This window comes from Manacus candei, unplaced genomic scaffold (genome assembly GCF_025592945.1).
Source record: "Manacus candei isolate 608988 ecotype Guabito, Panama unplaced genomic scaffold, ASM2559294v1 h1tg000008l, whole genome shotgun sequence".
Classification (NCBI taxonomy): Eukaryota; Metazoa; Chordata; class Aves; order Passeriformes; family Pipridae; genus Manacus; species Manacus candei.
Genome location: NW_026138056.1, coordinates 8,628,887 through 8,643,339, shown reverse-complemented (window position 1 = coordinate 8,643,339; position 14,453 = coordinate 8,628,887). Strand labels below are relative to the sequence as shown.

Sequence of the window (14,453 nt, the reverse complement as noted above, 5' to 3'; positions counted from 1 at the left end):
AAAAAAAAAAAAAAAGAAAAAGAAAGCTGAATATAAAACTTTATTTTTTTCTTTTATAAAAGTAACCTTGCCAAAGAAGGGAGGAAAAAAAAAAAGTCAACCTAAACTTTAAAAAAGGAAGAAATAAAGAAGGAAAGGCAGAAAACGGAGAGAGCTAGTTTCACAGATTTGCCGGTGGTCCCAAGGACAATGAACAGGCGTGAGGCGGCTCTGGCGGCACGGAGAAAAGAAAATCTCTCCGAATCCTTGACGTGCCTTTTGTTTAACTTCCCCTAATTGCTTTTTTGGCGTGACCAAAAAGGCCCGGGACGGTCTGAACAACCAGTTCGAAGAGCCAGCCCTCACAGCTGGGAAGCTGGGCTTTTCCACAACAAAAACAAAACAGTAAAAAACCCAAAATAAAGCCATACGGCGGCGTGCGCGCACAACTCCCGCCCCCGAGCCACCAGTCCGTCGGGGGCACAGTTTAGTGTGAAAACACCCGCCCCCAGCGAGCCTCGTCCCCCGGACTACGGAGCTGTGCCATCCCTGGACACAACCGACGGGTGACGCGGGCACGTCGGCGGGAATGAGGTGGGAAGGGCGGGCGAAGGGCACTCGGTCGGCGGGTAATGGCCCGGATCGCGCCACCGCCGGCGGGACCTCGGTCCGCGCCGCACAACTTCCCGCCTGGCGCGGCGCTGGCCCGCGGCACCGTCAGTCAGTGTCAGTCAGTCAGTCAGTCAGTCAGTCAGTCAGTCAGTCAGTGTGCCGTGCCCGGCTCGCCTCACTGACCTACAGGCGCACTCGCCACGGAGCGGCCACCAGCCCCAAGGGTCACCCATCTCGGAGCGAGTCGCCAGCCTCTGGCTGCCACCAGGTCCTTGTTAACTGACGTGACTCACCAGCTGCTCTCCCTCCCCCCGGTCGGGATGTAACAGCTGTTTTATCTCCCGCTGTAATTGCGCCACATAAAAATAGTTACAAGGTACTTGGGGGAGGGTTTGCTGTTAAAACGCTGTTGCTTCGCCTGGTACAGGGAGCGCGGATTTGTGCGGGTGCCCGCACCGCCGGGAGCGGAGGGTAGTGTGCAGCGAGCGATCCCTGCTCTGCCGTAGGAATCGATTGTTTCATCAGCCGTTTAAGGCGCCCGTAGCTCACTCCCCGCGCCTGCCCGGCCGGGAGTAACTCCGCACGTGCCGGTGCGGGAGCGACACAAACGCGCTCCCGTGGAATCAGCAATGCCGCACCCGCACGCCTGTTTCGAGGCGAGGCGGCTTCTTTTACTTTCCACGGCGAAACCTTCGCCCGTGACACTTCAGCACGCGGCTGGGCGTCCTGCACTTTGGAGCAGGGGCACCTGGCTTTGTCAGGCAGGCGGCAGGAAGGAGGGGGGGGGGGGGGGGGGAACGGGAGCAGCTGCCGAGGCCGTCCGTGCCGGTGGAGGGCTCTCCCCTCCGCGACGCTCGGAGGGAAGCTGGAGCGAGCTGCTGGTAGGTCCCGCGTTTCCCATACCGGAGGAAAATAAACTGTTGCTGTGCAGCGCGTGCTCGCCCGAGAGGGATGAGTCAAGCTGTGAGACTTCTCTCTTTTACAGCTACGAGCATGTGCCGTAGCAAAACCTACCGCGCGGGCGGGGGGAGTGGAGGGGGAGAAAAACAACCTTTTACGAACTGATGTAAAAATAACCGCAGAAATGGGGCTCGCCTTCCCCGCGGGGGCAGGAGGTGGCCAGCACCGGCCAACCAGGGCTCTGTCAGCACCACTGGGGATGGGGGGGGGGGGGAACAGCCTCCGTTCGGCAGCCGGAATGGGGGCGCCGGTCTTTGGAGGGCTCTTTTCCTTCCCCTGCCGTACGAACTCTTCTTTCTTCTCCCCTATTCACGCGAAGGAGTGGGTGGTTCGTCCGGCAGCAACAGGAGGAGGCTAGTCAAGGGCAGCTGTCACAATCTCCCCCCACCGCCTCTTCCTTCTCCTCCTTCCCAGTTTAATGATCAAACGTCTGCCTGGAAGAAAGGCGAGGGAGCGGGAAGCACGCAGAGCTCCCCCCGCCGCCGCTGTTGTGTGTGCATGAGCGAGCGGGTACGGGCGGACACCCCCCCGCTCCGGCCGGTCCCTCCCCTCCTGTCTGACAGAGCCCCAGCAGGCCGGGAGGGGAGGGAGGAGAGAGGAGGAGGAGGCAGCCGCCGCGAGTGCCAGTGCAGCGCTCGGTTACTCTCCCGTACTCAGTGCGGGGAGGTGGGGGAGGGCGGGCGCTGTGTACCTTTTTCTCCCGTGCCTTTCCTCACTTTAACAGGCCGGGGCCAATCGCCGGCAGAAGGGAACAAAGGGAAGGGGGGAGGGAAGCCCACCCCGGCCACACCAGAAAGCCCCCGGGGAGGCAGAGCCCTGCGGCTCCCGCTGACAGCAGCGCGGCCCCGGACCGGGCGCCTGGCTCCGCGGCGGTGCTGCTTCTTTCTTCGTCGACCTTCTCCTTCTCGCCGAGCTTAAAGGGGGAGCTGCGTCCGGCGAAGGGAGAGAAACTTGAGTCGGTGCGTGGGGTGTCCTGCGATCGGCTCGGTCCTCGCGATCAAGATGAAAAGTAAAAAAGGTAGTTGTGATGGGGCGCCGGGACAAAGCGGGGTGCCCCGCGCACCTGCCCGGGGTGGAAACGGGAAGGGGGGCTGTCGCTAAGCCAGGCGGAGGCTCTTTACCTTCTAGGCCGTTTTGTCCCCCGTGTCCCCCCACCCCCACCCCCCCGGCCTGGCTCCCGTGGAAGACTGCAGTGGATGCTCCGCTCCCAGACAAAACATGCGGGGCTGTTGTTTGGAGGCGGTCGCCTCTCCGCGCTGCTGGCTCTCTGTCAGAAACATGTCCAGCCGCCCGCCTCGTGCCTCCTCCGCCAAGTTTTGTTCTCTCCCCCCTCGCCAAGCCTCTTCCCCCCCGTCCTCTCGTAAAACACTTTTAAACGGTTTTCCGCACCAAGCCCCGCCGTCCCGGTGTGTGGGGACGAGGGTGCAGGTCGTTTTCCCAACTTGGGGCGAGGAAAGAGGGGCTGTCCGGCAACTCTTTGTTCGCGGGCACGGCATCATGGGGCTGGGGGGGGTGGGCATCGGCGGGAGGGCTTCAAACCCCCTCCCCGCCCTCGGCCGCCTTGATTTGCTGAAAGTTGATGCCTTTTCCATCCCTTTTATCCCTTAGAACGGGACGAAACAAAAAGTACAAAAGTTTTGACACAGGGTTAAAAGGAGAAAGACTTGTTTTTCCTTATAAGCACAAGGCTCTTTAGGTTTTCTTTCTTTGTTCAGTTCTAAACAGACAAACTTTACAGTTAGAGGATCGTTACTCATTGCGCTCGTGGTGCTTTTTAAGTGCCTTTAAATTACTCCTTGGCCACAAAGACGCGGAACGTGCTTTCGGATTTAACGCTCCTACGCTGGCTGGGAAGAAGTTCACAGGAAAGCAGTGTCTGTTCAGTTGCGATTTGCCAGTCGGTGGTGTGGCTGAAGGATGTTTTGCATTCAAAGACCATTAAATGCTCCGAAGTGGAGGGTTAGAGGGGAGCAGTGCGCATGTTCAGTACTCCAGAGTTGTGCTGTTTTCCCCCTGCTATGCATTCCTACGGCTCTGTAGTAGGGCAGCCTCCTCGCTCATTGTTAATATCCTTGGAGCAATTAATGCATATGTAGTTCGTGAAATCATTGGGCTGCTGCAGACATGGTGTGTACTAATATGGTTTGTAGCCTTCGTCAAAAGTTTTTTTGGACGTGCCACTCGGCTAAGAGGAGCGCACACAAAAGGGAACTGAGCCACAAAGGCGAAGTTTAAAGAGCGGGCAGGGTGGTGCTGAGGAGCGCAGCGTCCCGCGGGAGCGGAGTGGGGCTTGATCCCGGTCACAGCCTGGGCTGCGCGCAGAGACGGTGGCAGCGCTGGCTTTTAAATGTTTCCGTCGTCTTAGGCAGGTTGAGATTCTTGACCCTATTGGGAGCAGTTTGTGGCTTTTCGCGTCCATCCCCTCCCCCCCCTTTTTTTTTTTTATAGTTTCACTGAATTAATTTAGCCCAGTTATTTTTAGGACATTCCTATGCTCCCTATTTGCACAGCAGTGGTGAGCTGGTTTCCTGTCTGCTGTTGCTTCCATTGTTCAGACTTCTCTCCCCGAGGGCAGCTGCTGGTTGGTGAAATACCAAACTCCCTGCACTTTCAACTGTTGTTCTTGCCGCCCCCGAAATAAATGCGTGTAGAAAACGCTGACGTAGTTTCTAGGTATGCATGTGTAGGGCTTTGTGTGTGAGAGTGTGTGTGTGTAAGCTCTGCTTTGAGGATTGCAAATCCTGGGCTGAAACAATGGAAACAATGAAAGGTGACAGGCGGGAGGGAGAACTTTTGAGAGGGGCCGTGGGCCTGGGGTTTGCGTGGCACAAATTAAAAGGTGGGGAGACAAAGACGGAAACTTTAAAAGATGTTAGGGCTGGGGTGCCTTTGTTTTAATAGAAGTTGGGCTTGTAGTTATTTGTGATCTGGCATTCGAGGCTCATTCAGGAAGTTTCAGAGTGACTTTATTACAGATTTCTTGCTTGCACTCCTAGCAAAATCCCATTTAAAAGCAAAAAAAGTATAGTACAGCCAAGTCTGGCTGGTTTAGAAGCAGTAGAGTGCAAGCTGTGAAGTGCAGAGAAAAAATTAGCTGGTTCTTAAATTATGAAACTTATTCAGAGGAAAGAGCTTTTTTTACTCTGGAAATTCCCTTCTGCATCCTTGTAGTTCTTTGTTACTTATGTATAATTTTAAACCTTTATTTCTGTTGTCGGTTTTTAAACTCGCTTTAAATTTTTATTCTTTTTTTGGTATGTGTTTTGGATTTTTAATTTTTTGTGTGTTTGAGTGTGGTGTGTTTTTCTTGTTGATTGGTTTTGATGGGCTTTTTGTTTGTTTTTGTGGCCTTTTTTTTTAAGCTAACAGCCTGTGGATTAAAACCCCGAGGACTCTTCTGTGGGTAGTTTCAATTACAAATAATAACGTGATAGCAATCACACTGAACATACTCGGTTTGTTAATTAGCTGATTTAGAACACAGTCTCGCAAAGGCACAGGCATGTGCTCAAGTTTATACATGTGAAGGATCTTACTGCAACTTGGTTTCAACAGGATCGGAGCCTCAGATGGGAACTGGTTCTGTTTATCAGTGCTCATAAAAAAATCTGGTTTAAGATATTCAGAGAACCCTAAGGGGTGGGAGGTTTTCTTTAAGGTGATTTTTGTCCATTCCTTCTTTGGAGGGCAGAGATTGTTCCTTGTGGCATACTTTGTCCTCCTTTGAATAACAATTGGCTTCTGCCACTTCCTCAGTGAAGCTCTTCCTCGACACAATGGGATAGTTGTTTTTTGGTGGTTTTTTTTTTTTCCCCCTGATACTCAGCCTAAATTTTTCATTTGCTTAACTTCCATTTTATTTGTCTCAGTCTCTCTAAATACTTTGTCCTCCCCCTCAAAGTATTTCAGTATGCCTTTTTGAGTGGCAGTACTTTATTTTGAAATCAGCTTTAGTCATCACTGTACTTTTACTCAAGTTGTTTCAGACTGTTAACTAACGTTTGGGTGTTGAGCCTAGACTCGAGATCCTAGGTGTAATCTTCCCTGAGCTGATTACGGGAGGACCTGTAAAGTCTTTTGGCTGTGATACAACGCAGTGGTGCATTCAATCATGTATATGACTTCATCTGGGAAGCCAGGAGGATAAAGTGATTGATAAAGAAGAGATGCTGATCATGTAGTTCTTAAGTCATTAATAGTGGGGACTACTCATTTGAGTGGCTATGGTGGAAGTGGAGGACTGGGATTTTGTGTGGTTTCTCAGACCTCTCTGCAAATGAACTCGTGCTGCTTTAATTTAGTCCTACTGAAGCAAGGTTTTTGTTTTTGTTTTTGTTTTTTTTTGATTAAATGTATTTAGGAGGAGACCAAAAATAACGTGGCCCTAGCCTGCTTTTAATACAAAATAAATTAGTGGGTCAGCTGGGGCTACTCATCGTGTCCACAGGCCTTTATTCTGGGTGTAAATAACAGTAAGCCAATGGTCCAGCCGTGGAGCCTGGCCAGGAGCCTTTTCAGTTGGGCCCTGTTAAAACAGGAAACCAGCAGCGAATAGGCTGATTACTAACAAGACGGAAAAACAAAGCTGGGTTGTAATCAGCAGGAATGCTTTAATGAAAACAGAGCCTTGACACCAACAATGTGGCTCCTGCTCTAGTAAAAAATATCAGCTGGGTAGTGCGAGATTTCTAGCCATGACTTCCTGTTGCTGCTAACTCTGAACCGCGCCGGAGAGATCTGCCACGAGTTCAAAGGGCTGATCAGCTATTTAAATGAGCTCATCTGAATGAGCAGAACTTGTACTACACTGGGTTTCCTGCTTAACCAAAACCTGCTTTGTGTCACTAACTTACTGTGTCAATTAATATGACACACTAAGCGAGCGGGTCAAAGGGCTGGCTCTGCTGGTGACTCATTTCTCTCTAATTAGGTTACGGTTAGTCAGATGGCAACTTTTACTTTAGCAAAAGATCTTGTTTGCAAAAGAAGAGAAACGTTTTTATACTGCTGACTTTCAGACAGTATCTTGCCACACTTTTTTAAAGGTGAACTAGAGCAGCAGTTCTAGAAGAGGTTTTACTCTCATGTCAGTTTTCTGAAATTTGGGAGTCTTTTAGTTGTGTGGTAGATCTTGGAAAGGTTATTCCAGATGGGGTAGTGTGTGTCTGGAGTACTTTTTCTTATGCCATGTAAATATGGCACGCTACCCATTAGACGCTTAACTTTCTTGTGTGAGTAGTTTCTTTGGCTTCTCTTCCTTCTTGTTTCCATCCCTTGCTGTTTGCCTCTCCCTGTTTTCAAAGGTCTTGCCTTACTGCCTTTTATATTTAAAAACAAACAAAAAACCCAACCCACTGAAGTGCTGCAACACTTCTGGTTTCTGACAAACAAGAACAGCGCACTTCACAACATTGTCTGAATAGCATAGGCTAGTTTTAGCTAGTTTTTAAATTCAATTTTAAAGGGATGAGCTGCTTTGCAGAGCTGTCCTGTTGTCTGCGTAGGATCTTTGTTCCCAGAAGTGCTTCTCATGGCTCCAGGAGCCCATGGTACAAGGCAGGTTTTCAATTTAGGTTGCAAGTGTGACAGCACTTTCCATGAAGCTATGACAAATACAAAGTGGTTTGCTCAGAATCATTTTAAAGCAAACTTGACATACTTTCTACATGAATTAAGAACCTGTTTACATAATTTATAGTTTATCTTGTGTTGGCTATTTAAATATTGTCCTATTGTTCCTGTTCCATGAGTGGATAATTTATGTGGCTAATCAGCAGATGAAAAATTTGGTATGTCAGTTTGGTGGTTGTCAGTTACATAAATCAGCAGTTGGGAGAATGAAAACAATACCAAGTAAGTTACTGAAGTAACTGTGCCAGGCAGATTGTAGATTGATCATCCTATTTGGAATGCTTGTGTATCAAAACTATGCGTTGCAAATTGGACAACTTAAACTAAATTTAAGGATGTTGGAGCTATTCACAAATAGGGGAAGGAAAGAACAATTTACCATGTCAGCTTTGGCTGAAGTTTGAAAGTGTGAGGAAAGGTCCTTCTCTGCTTTCCTCCCTACCATCCTGCCAAGTATTAAGGAAAACTTGCACATGTACAGCTTCTTTCTTTCTGTGGTGGTGGGCTTTTTGGTGATTGATTGGGTTTTTTTAAAGGACATTACTTCCTTCTGTGTCTTTACTTATGGGTATAACAATAGCTTTATATAGTTTTATACTTTCACAGGAACACTTTTTGTATTTTAGGGCTTACTTTGTTTCCTTCAATAGAATTTTTTAATTATGGGTGGTTGCCCGTATAAAATTTTACTTTTGACATTTATCTGACTTTTACTATTAAGAGTTTTAGTTTTGATGTTACAAATGAGCAAGTTTCTTCCTCTCCACCCTCTCACCCCCAAATCTAAGTTCAAAAGACAGAAAGATTAAGGGCTTGTTTTCCTCCTATAGTTCCTAAAGAATGCTTCTGAAAGACAGTGTAAATTCACTTGAGATTAGTATTAATTTGTACTAGTTGAACATGGGTAATATCTTATGTAAGATTCCTAAAATTTCTGGCAAATTTAACCTGGTGAGTATTTAAAGCCTGGTTTTTGTTGTATTTTATAGTACTAATGACTTGTGTATCCTACCAAAGGAGTAGAATTGTAGCCTTCCTAACTATTGAATACTTGCTTGTTTGTTTGCTTTACATACCATAGCTTCATGTTCCTAGTAGTGTGGTGTATGTATAAAGGGTTAATCAGATTTTGAAATCTCCTCTTCCTTTGTGTTGAATAGACAAGGTATGCAGTTAACTTGTAAATTCAGAGACTTTGTAGTGAGCATAGCACAGAACACATTTCCATAGATTAAAATTTGAGATGAAAACCATAAAGTTGAAAAAATTAGCAGGATGGTTTTAAAACAAATCCACCTAAACATACAGAATGCGATTAAATTAGAGCTGGTGGACTTTTAGGCACCTGATTCTTTCCTTTTCTTGCACTTTTTTTCCTTCATAAGTGAAAATTCCCTTTGGGGGGCAGGGCAGATACAGTTTTTCCCTTTCTTCTTCCCTTCTTCCATTAGTTTTTATTAATAGATATAATTATTCATTTATAAAATCTACAAGCAATCTCTCCCAGGAGGGAAGGATCAGCATGCTAAGAAGTAATTAAATAACCCATTGCTTGAGTTGGGTGTTTTTAAGTTCTTCCGTTCTTCATTATTGACCTTCTGCCCAGACACTGGATTGTTATCCTTGAAGAAAAGCGTAGGATGCATACCATAGCAAGCAAATTTGGACAATATTGGCATTAGATAGAAGCTATCTGATAACGTGCAGCAGATAAAAGGTTGCCAGGGGAACAAGGAAATGAAGGTTTGCAGAGAAGAATTCCTTTAGGAACAGATCATTGGTGCTACTTTTTGTTCAGCTGACAGAAAAGCTACAGCATGACAAGTTAACGCTGCGGGACGAATCTCCAGTATAAGAACCTGTACCCTCATTCGTAGTGAAGACAGTTAATATAAAATGTCTGTACCATACAATGCTGGAGCTGAATAGTTTATGAATATAGGAGGCTGATTGTTCTTATCTTGTAATTGTAGGTGTAGTTGCAATATCAGGCAGTGAAACAGAGGATGATGACACTATGGATGTCCCACTGGATCTTTCCTCATCTGCTGGCTCAGGCAAACGGAGGAGACGTGGCAACCTGCCCAAGGAATCCGTGCAGATTCTTCGGGACTGGCTGTATGAGCACCGCTACAATGCTTATCCTTCAGAGCAAGAAAAAGCGCTGTTATCCCGGCAAACACACCTTTCCACACTACAGGTATTTTAAAAAGTAGTTCTCTCTTCAGAAGGAGCTGTTTTCTATTTTAATTTACCTGTGATCTACTCATGGATACAAATGTTTACACTGCATGTGAGATTTCCTATTTTATTGTTACTATCCTGCTGATGGCACTTGTAAGGAGAGATACAGATTGATTGTGTGTTACGATGATCTTTGTTTGTTGGGATAAAATTATTTTTCTGGGAGAACAAACAGTTACGAATTTGAGCACGTATGCTAATTTCTTGTGGAATCGTGTCCCAAAAGACATAAAATGTCTGTACAAGGTAATTTATTGTGAGAGGAAGGTATTTATTTGTCAACAGAGGTTTTATGGTGATAGATATGCAGCTTAACATATAACTCTTTGCTTCTTAAACTGCAACTTGAGGCTCGTTCCTGTAGAACACGCACATATGTAATTATGTGTATGATGACTTCCATTATGATCAGTGGAACAACCTATACGGGATAGAGCTACTGAAGTGTGTTAGTACAGGTATGGTGAGGCTTTTGTGTGGTTACTTTGGATTCTCATCCTGGGATGCCACTGGCATCTGTGAGGTCCCTTGGACACATCATTCTCATCTTCTGTGATCGATCATCTTTGGTGGAATAGCTGTTGACCATTGCTGCTTTTCACCCCTTGTGGGAAGGTGGCTGCATAAGAAGTTAGGTAAACCTGGGTTTGGTTTTGAGAGGTGCTAAATAGAGAGCAATCTTGTTGACCTCTGGGCTTTATTTTTCCATATTAATTAATTAGTAGAAATTTCATAGTTGTCTATAAAGTAAGATTTCCTTAATATAACATCATAAAAAAAACTTTCTTTATGTAGTAAACAGAAAAAAGACATTGAACTATAAACTATCCTGTATTGCCCAGGAAACTGGTTTGATATTTAAACAAGGACAAACTTAAATGAGGTAATTCATGTTATGTCTGTCGACACAGTCAGTTGAACAAGGAAAATCAGTAACTATTGGAGGGAGGAGTGGCTCTCTTCAGAGAGAAAAAGTTTTCCTGTTGTTAATTAACCTGAGCTAGGGAACAATAGCCAATAGGTTAATGTGTGTGCACAGAGTTAAAAGCTAACCCATCAGTCTGGGCTTCTCAAAGCCTTCAGATGTCCAGGGGCTTTCTGTAACAGGAGCAGGGAGTCAGTGGTACAGCCAGGACAAGGGAAGGGCCTTTGCCAGGCGTGTCAGAACTTGTCAGTAGGTCTTTCTTTTGTTGTGTAGTGAAGGAAACTGCTTGGAGGGATTAATTAACCCAGTGGCTTTAATGGCACATAGTTGGAAATGAATGAAGGTAGAAATTAAGATGTCATTTTATTCCCAGGTCTGCAACTGGTTTATCAATGCACGCCGCAGGCTCTTACCTGACATGTTGAGGAAGGATGGCAAAGACCCAAATCAGTTCACTATCTCGCGGCGAGGGACCAAGCTTCCCGAGGGCAGCCTGATGGAGTCTGCCATCAGCACAAAGAACTACATTCCCCTGCTGGAGGAGACTGCCTTCCTTCCCGCTGCTGCACCGCTTGGCAAGACTGTGTCCTCTTCCAAGCCAGCTTCCCCGGGATCGGTCCTGGCTCGGCCATCGGTGATTTGCCATACGACTGTGACTGCGTTGAAAGATGCCCCTTTCCACTTTTGCCAGCCAGCTGATGTAGGCCAGACCACGGACCTGCAGCAGCCCCCAGCCGGCAGCTTCACAGACAACCCCCTTGCCTGCCATGAGGACGTGTCTAAACTAGGACCTGGTGCAAACACACAAAGTGGGCTCTTTAACACTCCTCCTCCAACACCACCAGACCTTAACCAGGATTTTAGTGGATTTCAGCTACTGGTGGATGTTGCACTCAAAAGGGCGGCAGAAATGGAGTTGCAGGCGAAACTTATGGCCTAAATCCCCTTCCTTCTCCTTCCCCGTTTTGTTTTACCAGGCAGGGATCTAACAGCTGTGTGGTTATTGCCACCCACACAATATCAAAAGACTTCACTGCATTATTATTATTTTTTTTTTATTAATCTTATTTGCACAAGGGGATTGCTGAAATGAAGCTTCCTGTCACTGAGATGGTCTTCAGTGGAATACGGTCATTCCAAGAATTATAAACTTAAAGCTACTGTAGAAAGAAAGGATTGTGTGTTTTGTTTTGTTTTTTTTTTTTAATGTTTTCTTTGTAGGTTTTTCATAATGTGAGATGGTTCCCAAGATCATGTGATTTGTTTTCGTTTCTTTCAGACTGTGCAATATCTAGTAATGATATAGAGTCTTCTTATCATTCCCACGTGGAACGGAATATACCGACATGCTGTTTAAATTTTCAATTTTTTTAACAATACAAACTTTGGATGATCATGCTTTTTTCCCATAATGTAATAAAATATTTTCTTTAAAAATTATGTATACAGAGTATTTTGTTGCATACGAGCTTTGCAGAAAACACAGCTTACCCTTGAAATAAATGGTAGAAATATTTTTGAGCTCACGCTGACTTTGTTTGGTTTAGACAGCTGTGCTAGCTGTTGTTGTTAACCAGATGTTTAAAGGAATGCTGAAAAGTAGACCAGAAGTACCTGTGTTCTGGTATGTTGAAATTTTTTAAGGGGCCCAAGGGAGCTGTGTAGGCAACTGACTAAATTTCAGAGGGTTATCTTAGGCCCCTCTAAGAGTTCCAGCTTTTGGGTCCTAGAAGTACTTAAGGGCTGGGAAATGTGATGGTCCACGGGTAAGGTTTCTGGTCCATGAAGATGAAAAGAAGAGACCAGAAGAGAGGTTGGGGCAAGTGTTCTTTAGAAGCAGGTTTTTGTGATGGAGGTAGTAGACATGACTGTTGACACATTTTGATGGGGGAGGGCAAGGACTTTCTACCCTTACTTTTCTTGGACTAGCAATGACAAGGTTTTTACTCAGTAATTCTAGCAAATTGAAATAAAGTAGACTGTATTGTGTTGAAATCTGAGTTCTGGGAAGCCAGGTCTTTGTGAGATGCTTAAACAGGTGGTTGACTCAAATGTAGAAAAGGTCCCTGTTGTATTGGGGTGTATTTTTTTGCCAACAGAATCTGTATTACCTTTCAGAAAAGGACTTTGCTATCAAAATGACTTATTACTGAAAAATGTGAAGACTTGCAGGTCACATTTCAACTTACTTGAATGTCAGTCACCCACCCTTATCCTTCCAACAACAGTGAAATAAGAGACCTCCAGGGTAAAAAATCGGTTCTGGCTAATCCTTAAAAACAAACCATTTGTCTATTTGGGAGGTTGGGGGAGGGCTTTGTGGAGCAGGAGAGTTGATGAATTTAAGGATATCGTGAGTAGAAGAAGACTGCAATATCCAGACTACAATATGTATGCATTCTGTTTTACTGTGGCCTCTGTGGTTTTTTTTGTGTCTGAAATACTTTGTTTTCTGGAGTGCTCTTTGAAATTCTGAACTTCTGCCTTCCTTTAACCTTCAAGTTTAAAATCAAAATGGCAAATAGTAAACATTGTCTTACTCCTGTCTGCATCAGCTTCAGTAACACAGAGTCATCCTAATATACTCTATGAATATGGGATTATTTTTTTTAAATACTATGGAAATAAAGCTGGAAAAGAATTTTGAACATAGAGGTGGCTGTATACTCTGCCTTGAAGGAATTGCCTGTGAGTACAGAAAGAGCCTTGTGTATTATCACTCTGGACACACTGTACTTGATACTTAAAAACTATTTTTCCTGGGGATACCGATGTATGTATTATAATAGTTTGGTTAGGTTTCTTTAATGCTTAATTATAAAATGAAATGGAATTATGCTTCTTTATGACTGAGGTAAATGTTGAGGGAAAAGTTGGTCAATAGACATGCTTTTTTGGCACAGGTGATTTATCTCAAGGGGTGCTAGAGACCGTAAGCTGAATGTTATCTTTGATAAAGGTTTGGGAGATGCTTCCTTGTTCTTTCCTGTCCTTGCAGGAAGGAACTTTATCGCAACACTCCTTACACCCATGATGAAGGAAAAGCAGCCTCACACAAATGTTTGAATTGTTTGATTTGAATTGTTTGACATTTTCATCTTTAGTTTTCTTTTTTCAGAGCATTTTGCTGGTGTGCTGTGGGGTAGAGGAAACGTGGGGCACTTGGATCATTAAAGGGCATTTTCAGAGAACTTTACTCTTCTTTACTCTGCCCTTTAAAATAAAAAAAATGTCAGCAAGTTTAGAAAGAAAAAAATGCTTTGCTGGCTGAGCTGACCAGTTCTGTAATTCCACTATAGCAGCTGCAGTACTGAAAATGAAAATAGGATGAGGAAGAAAGCTGTTGCCTTTCAGGTTAACAGTTTTCATTGAAAGTAAAAGCCTGTGGTGTCTCTGCTGTTTTCATCTACTGTTATGCCACACAAAATGGTGTTAGTGTAAATGAGCACCAAAGTCCTGTCTGTGTGATGAGCACTGCATTTCCATTTTGCTGACTGACTTATCCTGGGAACTTCACTTGTGACCAGTTTTGCTTGAGGCTAGTTATATGCTTTTTAAGTTATTACTTACGTTGAGGTTACACCTAGAGGTTCAACTGTAGTCATAAGTGAGACACCGTTGGCTGAGTAGCACCTGACACGCTGTGTAAAGCTTTTCCTTACCCTGAGGTGTTATTTAACTTGGAGGAAGGAAATGACTCATTGAGTACCCACTAAAATGTATCAAAAGGGAGTTTCTGCTTTCCTGAAATCTATAGCATTGATAGTTTTGGTGCAGACTATTGAACTTTGCCTGAACCTATGATTTCTGAGCAGAAACCTGAAGTAACTTCAGATAAAATTATCAAAGGTAGGTAGATGTAGGGCATTGGGTGGAGCTAAGATCCAGAACTGAGCAGGAGTCCTAGTAACAAACCAAAGGCTTCACGTGCTGGTTGTACATCCCTGATAGAGCAATGGAAAAGTTTTATTTCCGAAACTTGTTTTACCGTGGAAAAGAAGGATAAAGAAACAATGAGACAACATGGGCAGCTTTGCTGTTCTTGAAGCAATAATAAACCTAATTGCAAAGCAGCTTTGTTAAAACCTGACCTCTGAAAACT

General features: G+C 45.0%; 1 protein-coding gene across 4 annotated transcripts; it reads left to right on the top strand.

Moving 5' to 3' along the window:
* Positions 1-443: 443 nt before the first annotated feature.
* Positions 444-11,788, top strand: TGIF1 (TGFB induced factor homeobox 1). Of its 4 annotated transcripts, none has more exons than XM_051773759.1 (3): positions 444-573; positions 9,156-9,382; positions 10,725-11,788. In XM_051773759.1, exons 2-3 carry the CDS (start codon positions 9,200-9,202, stop codon positions 11,289-11,291), a joined length of 750 nt encoding a protein of 249 aa, XP_051629719.1. In that variant the 5' UTR covers positions 444-573; positions 9,156-9,199; the 3' UTR covers positions 11,292-11,788. The 4 variants fall into 4 exon arrangements, with proteins under 4 accessions (XP_051629719.1, XP_051629720.1, XP_051629707.1 ...); XM_051773760.1 differs by lacking the exon at positions 444-573 and adding an exon at positions 885-967; XM_051773747.1 differs by lacking the exon at positions 444-573 and adding an exon at positions 1,101-1,554.
* The last annotated feature ends 2,665 nt before the right edge of the window (positions 11,789-14,453 follow it).

Coding starts and splice junctions, on each gene's coding strand:
- TGIF1 (XM_051773747.1), top strand. CDS start 1,221: ATGCCGCACCCGCACGCCTGTTTCGAGGCGAGGCGGCTTCTTTTACTT. Junction 1,555..9,155: donor CGAGAGGGATGAGTCAAGCT/GTGAGACTTCTC, acceptor TTGTAATTGTAG/GTGTAGTTGCAATATCAGGC. Junction 9,383..10,724: donor CACACCTTTCCACACTACAG/GTATTTTAAAAA, acceptor TTTTATTCCCAG/GTCTGCAACTGGTTTATCAA.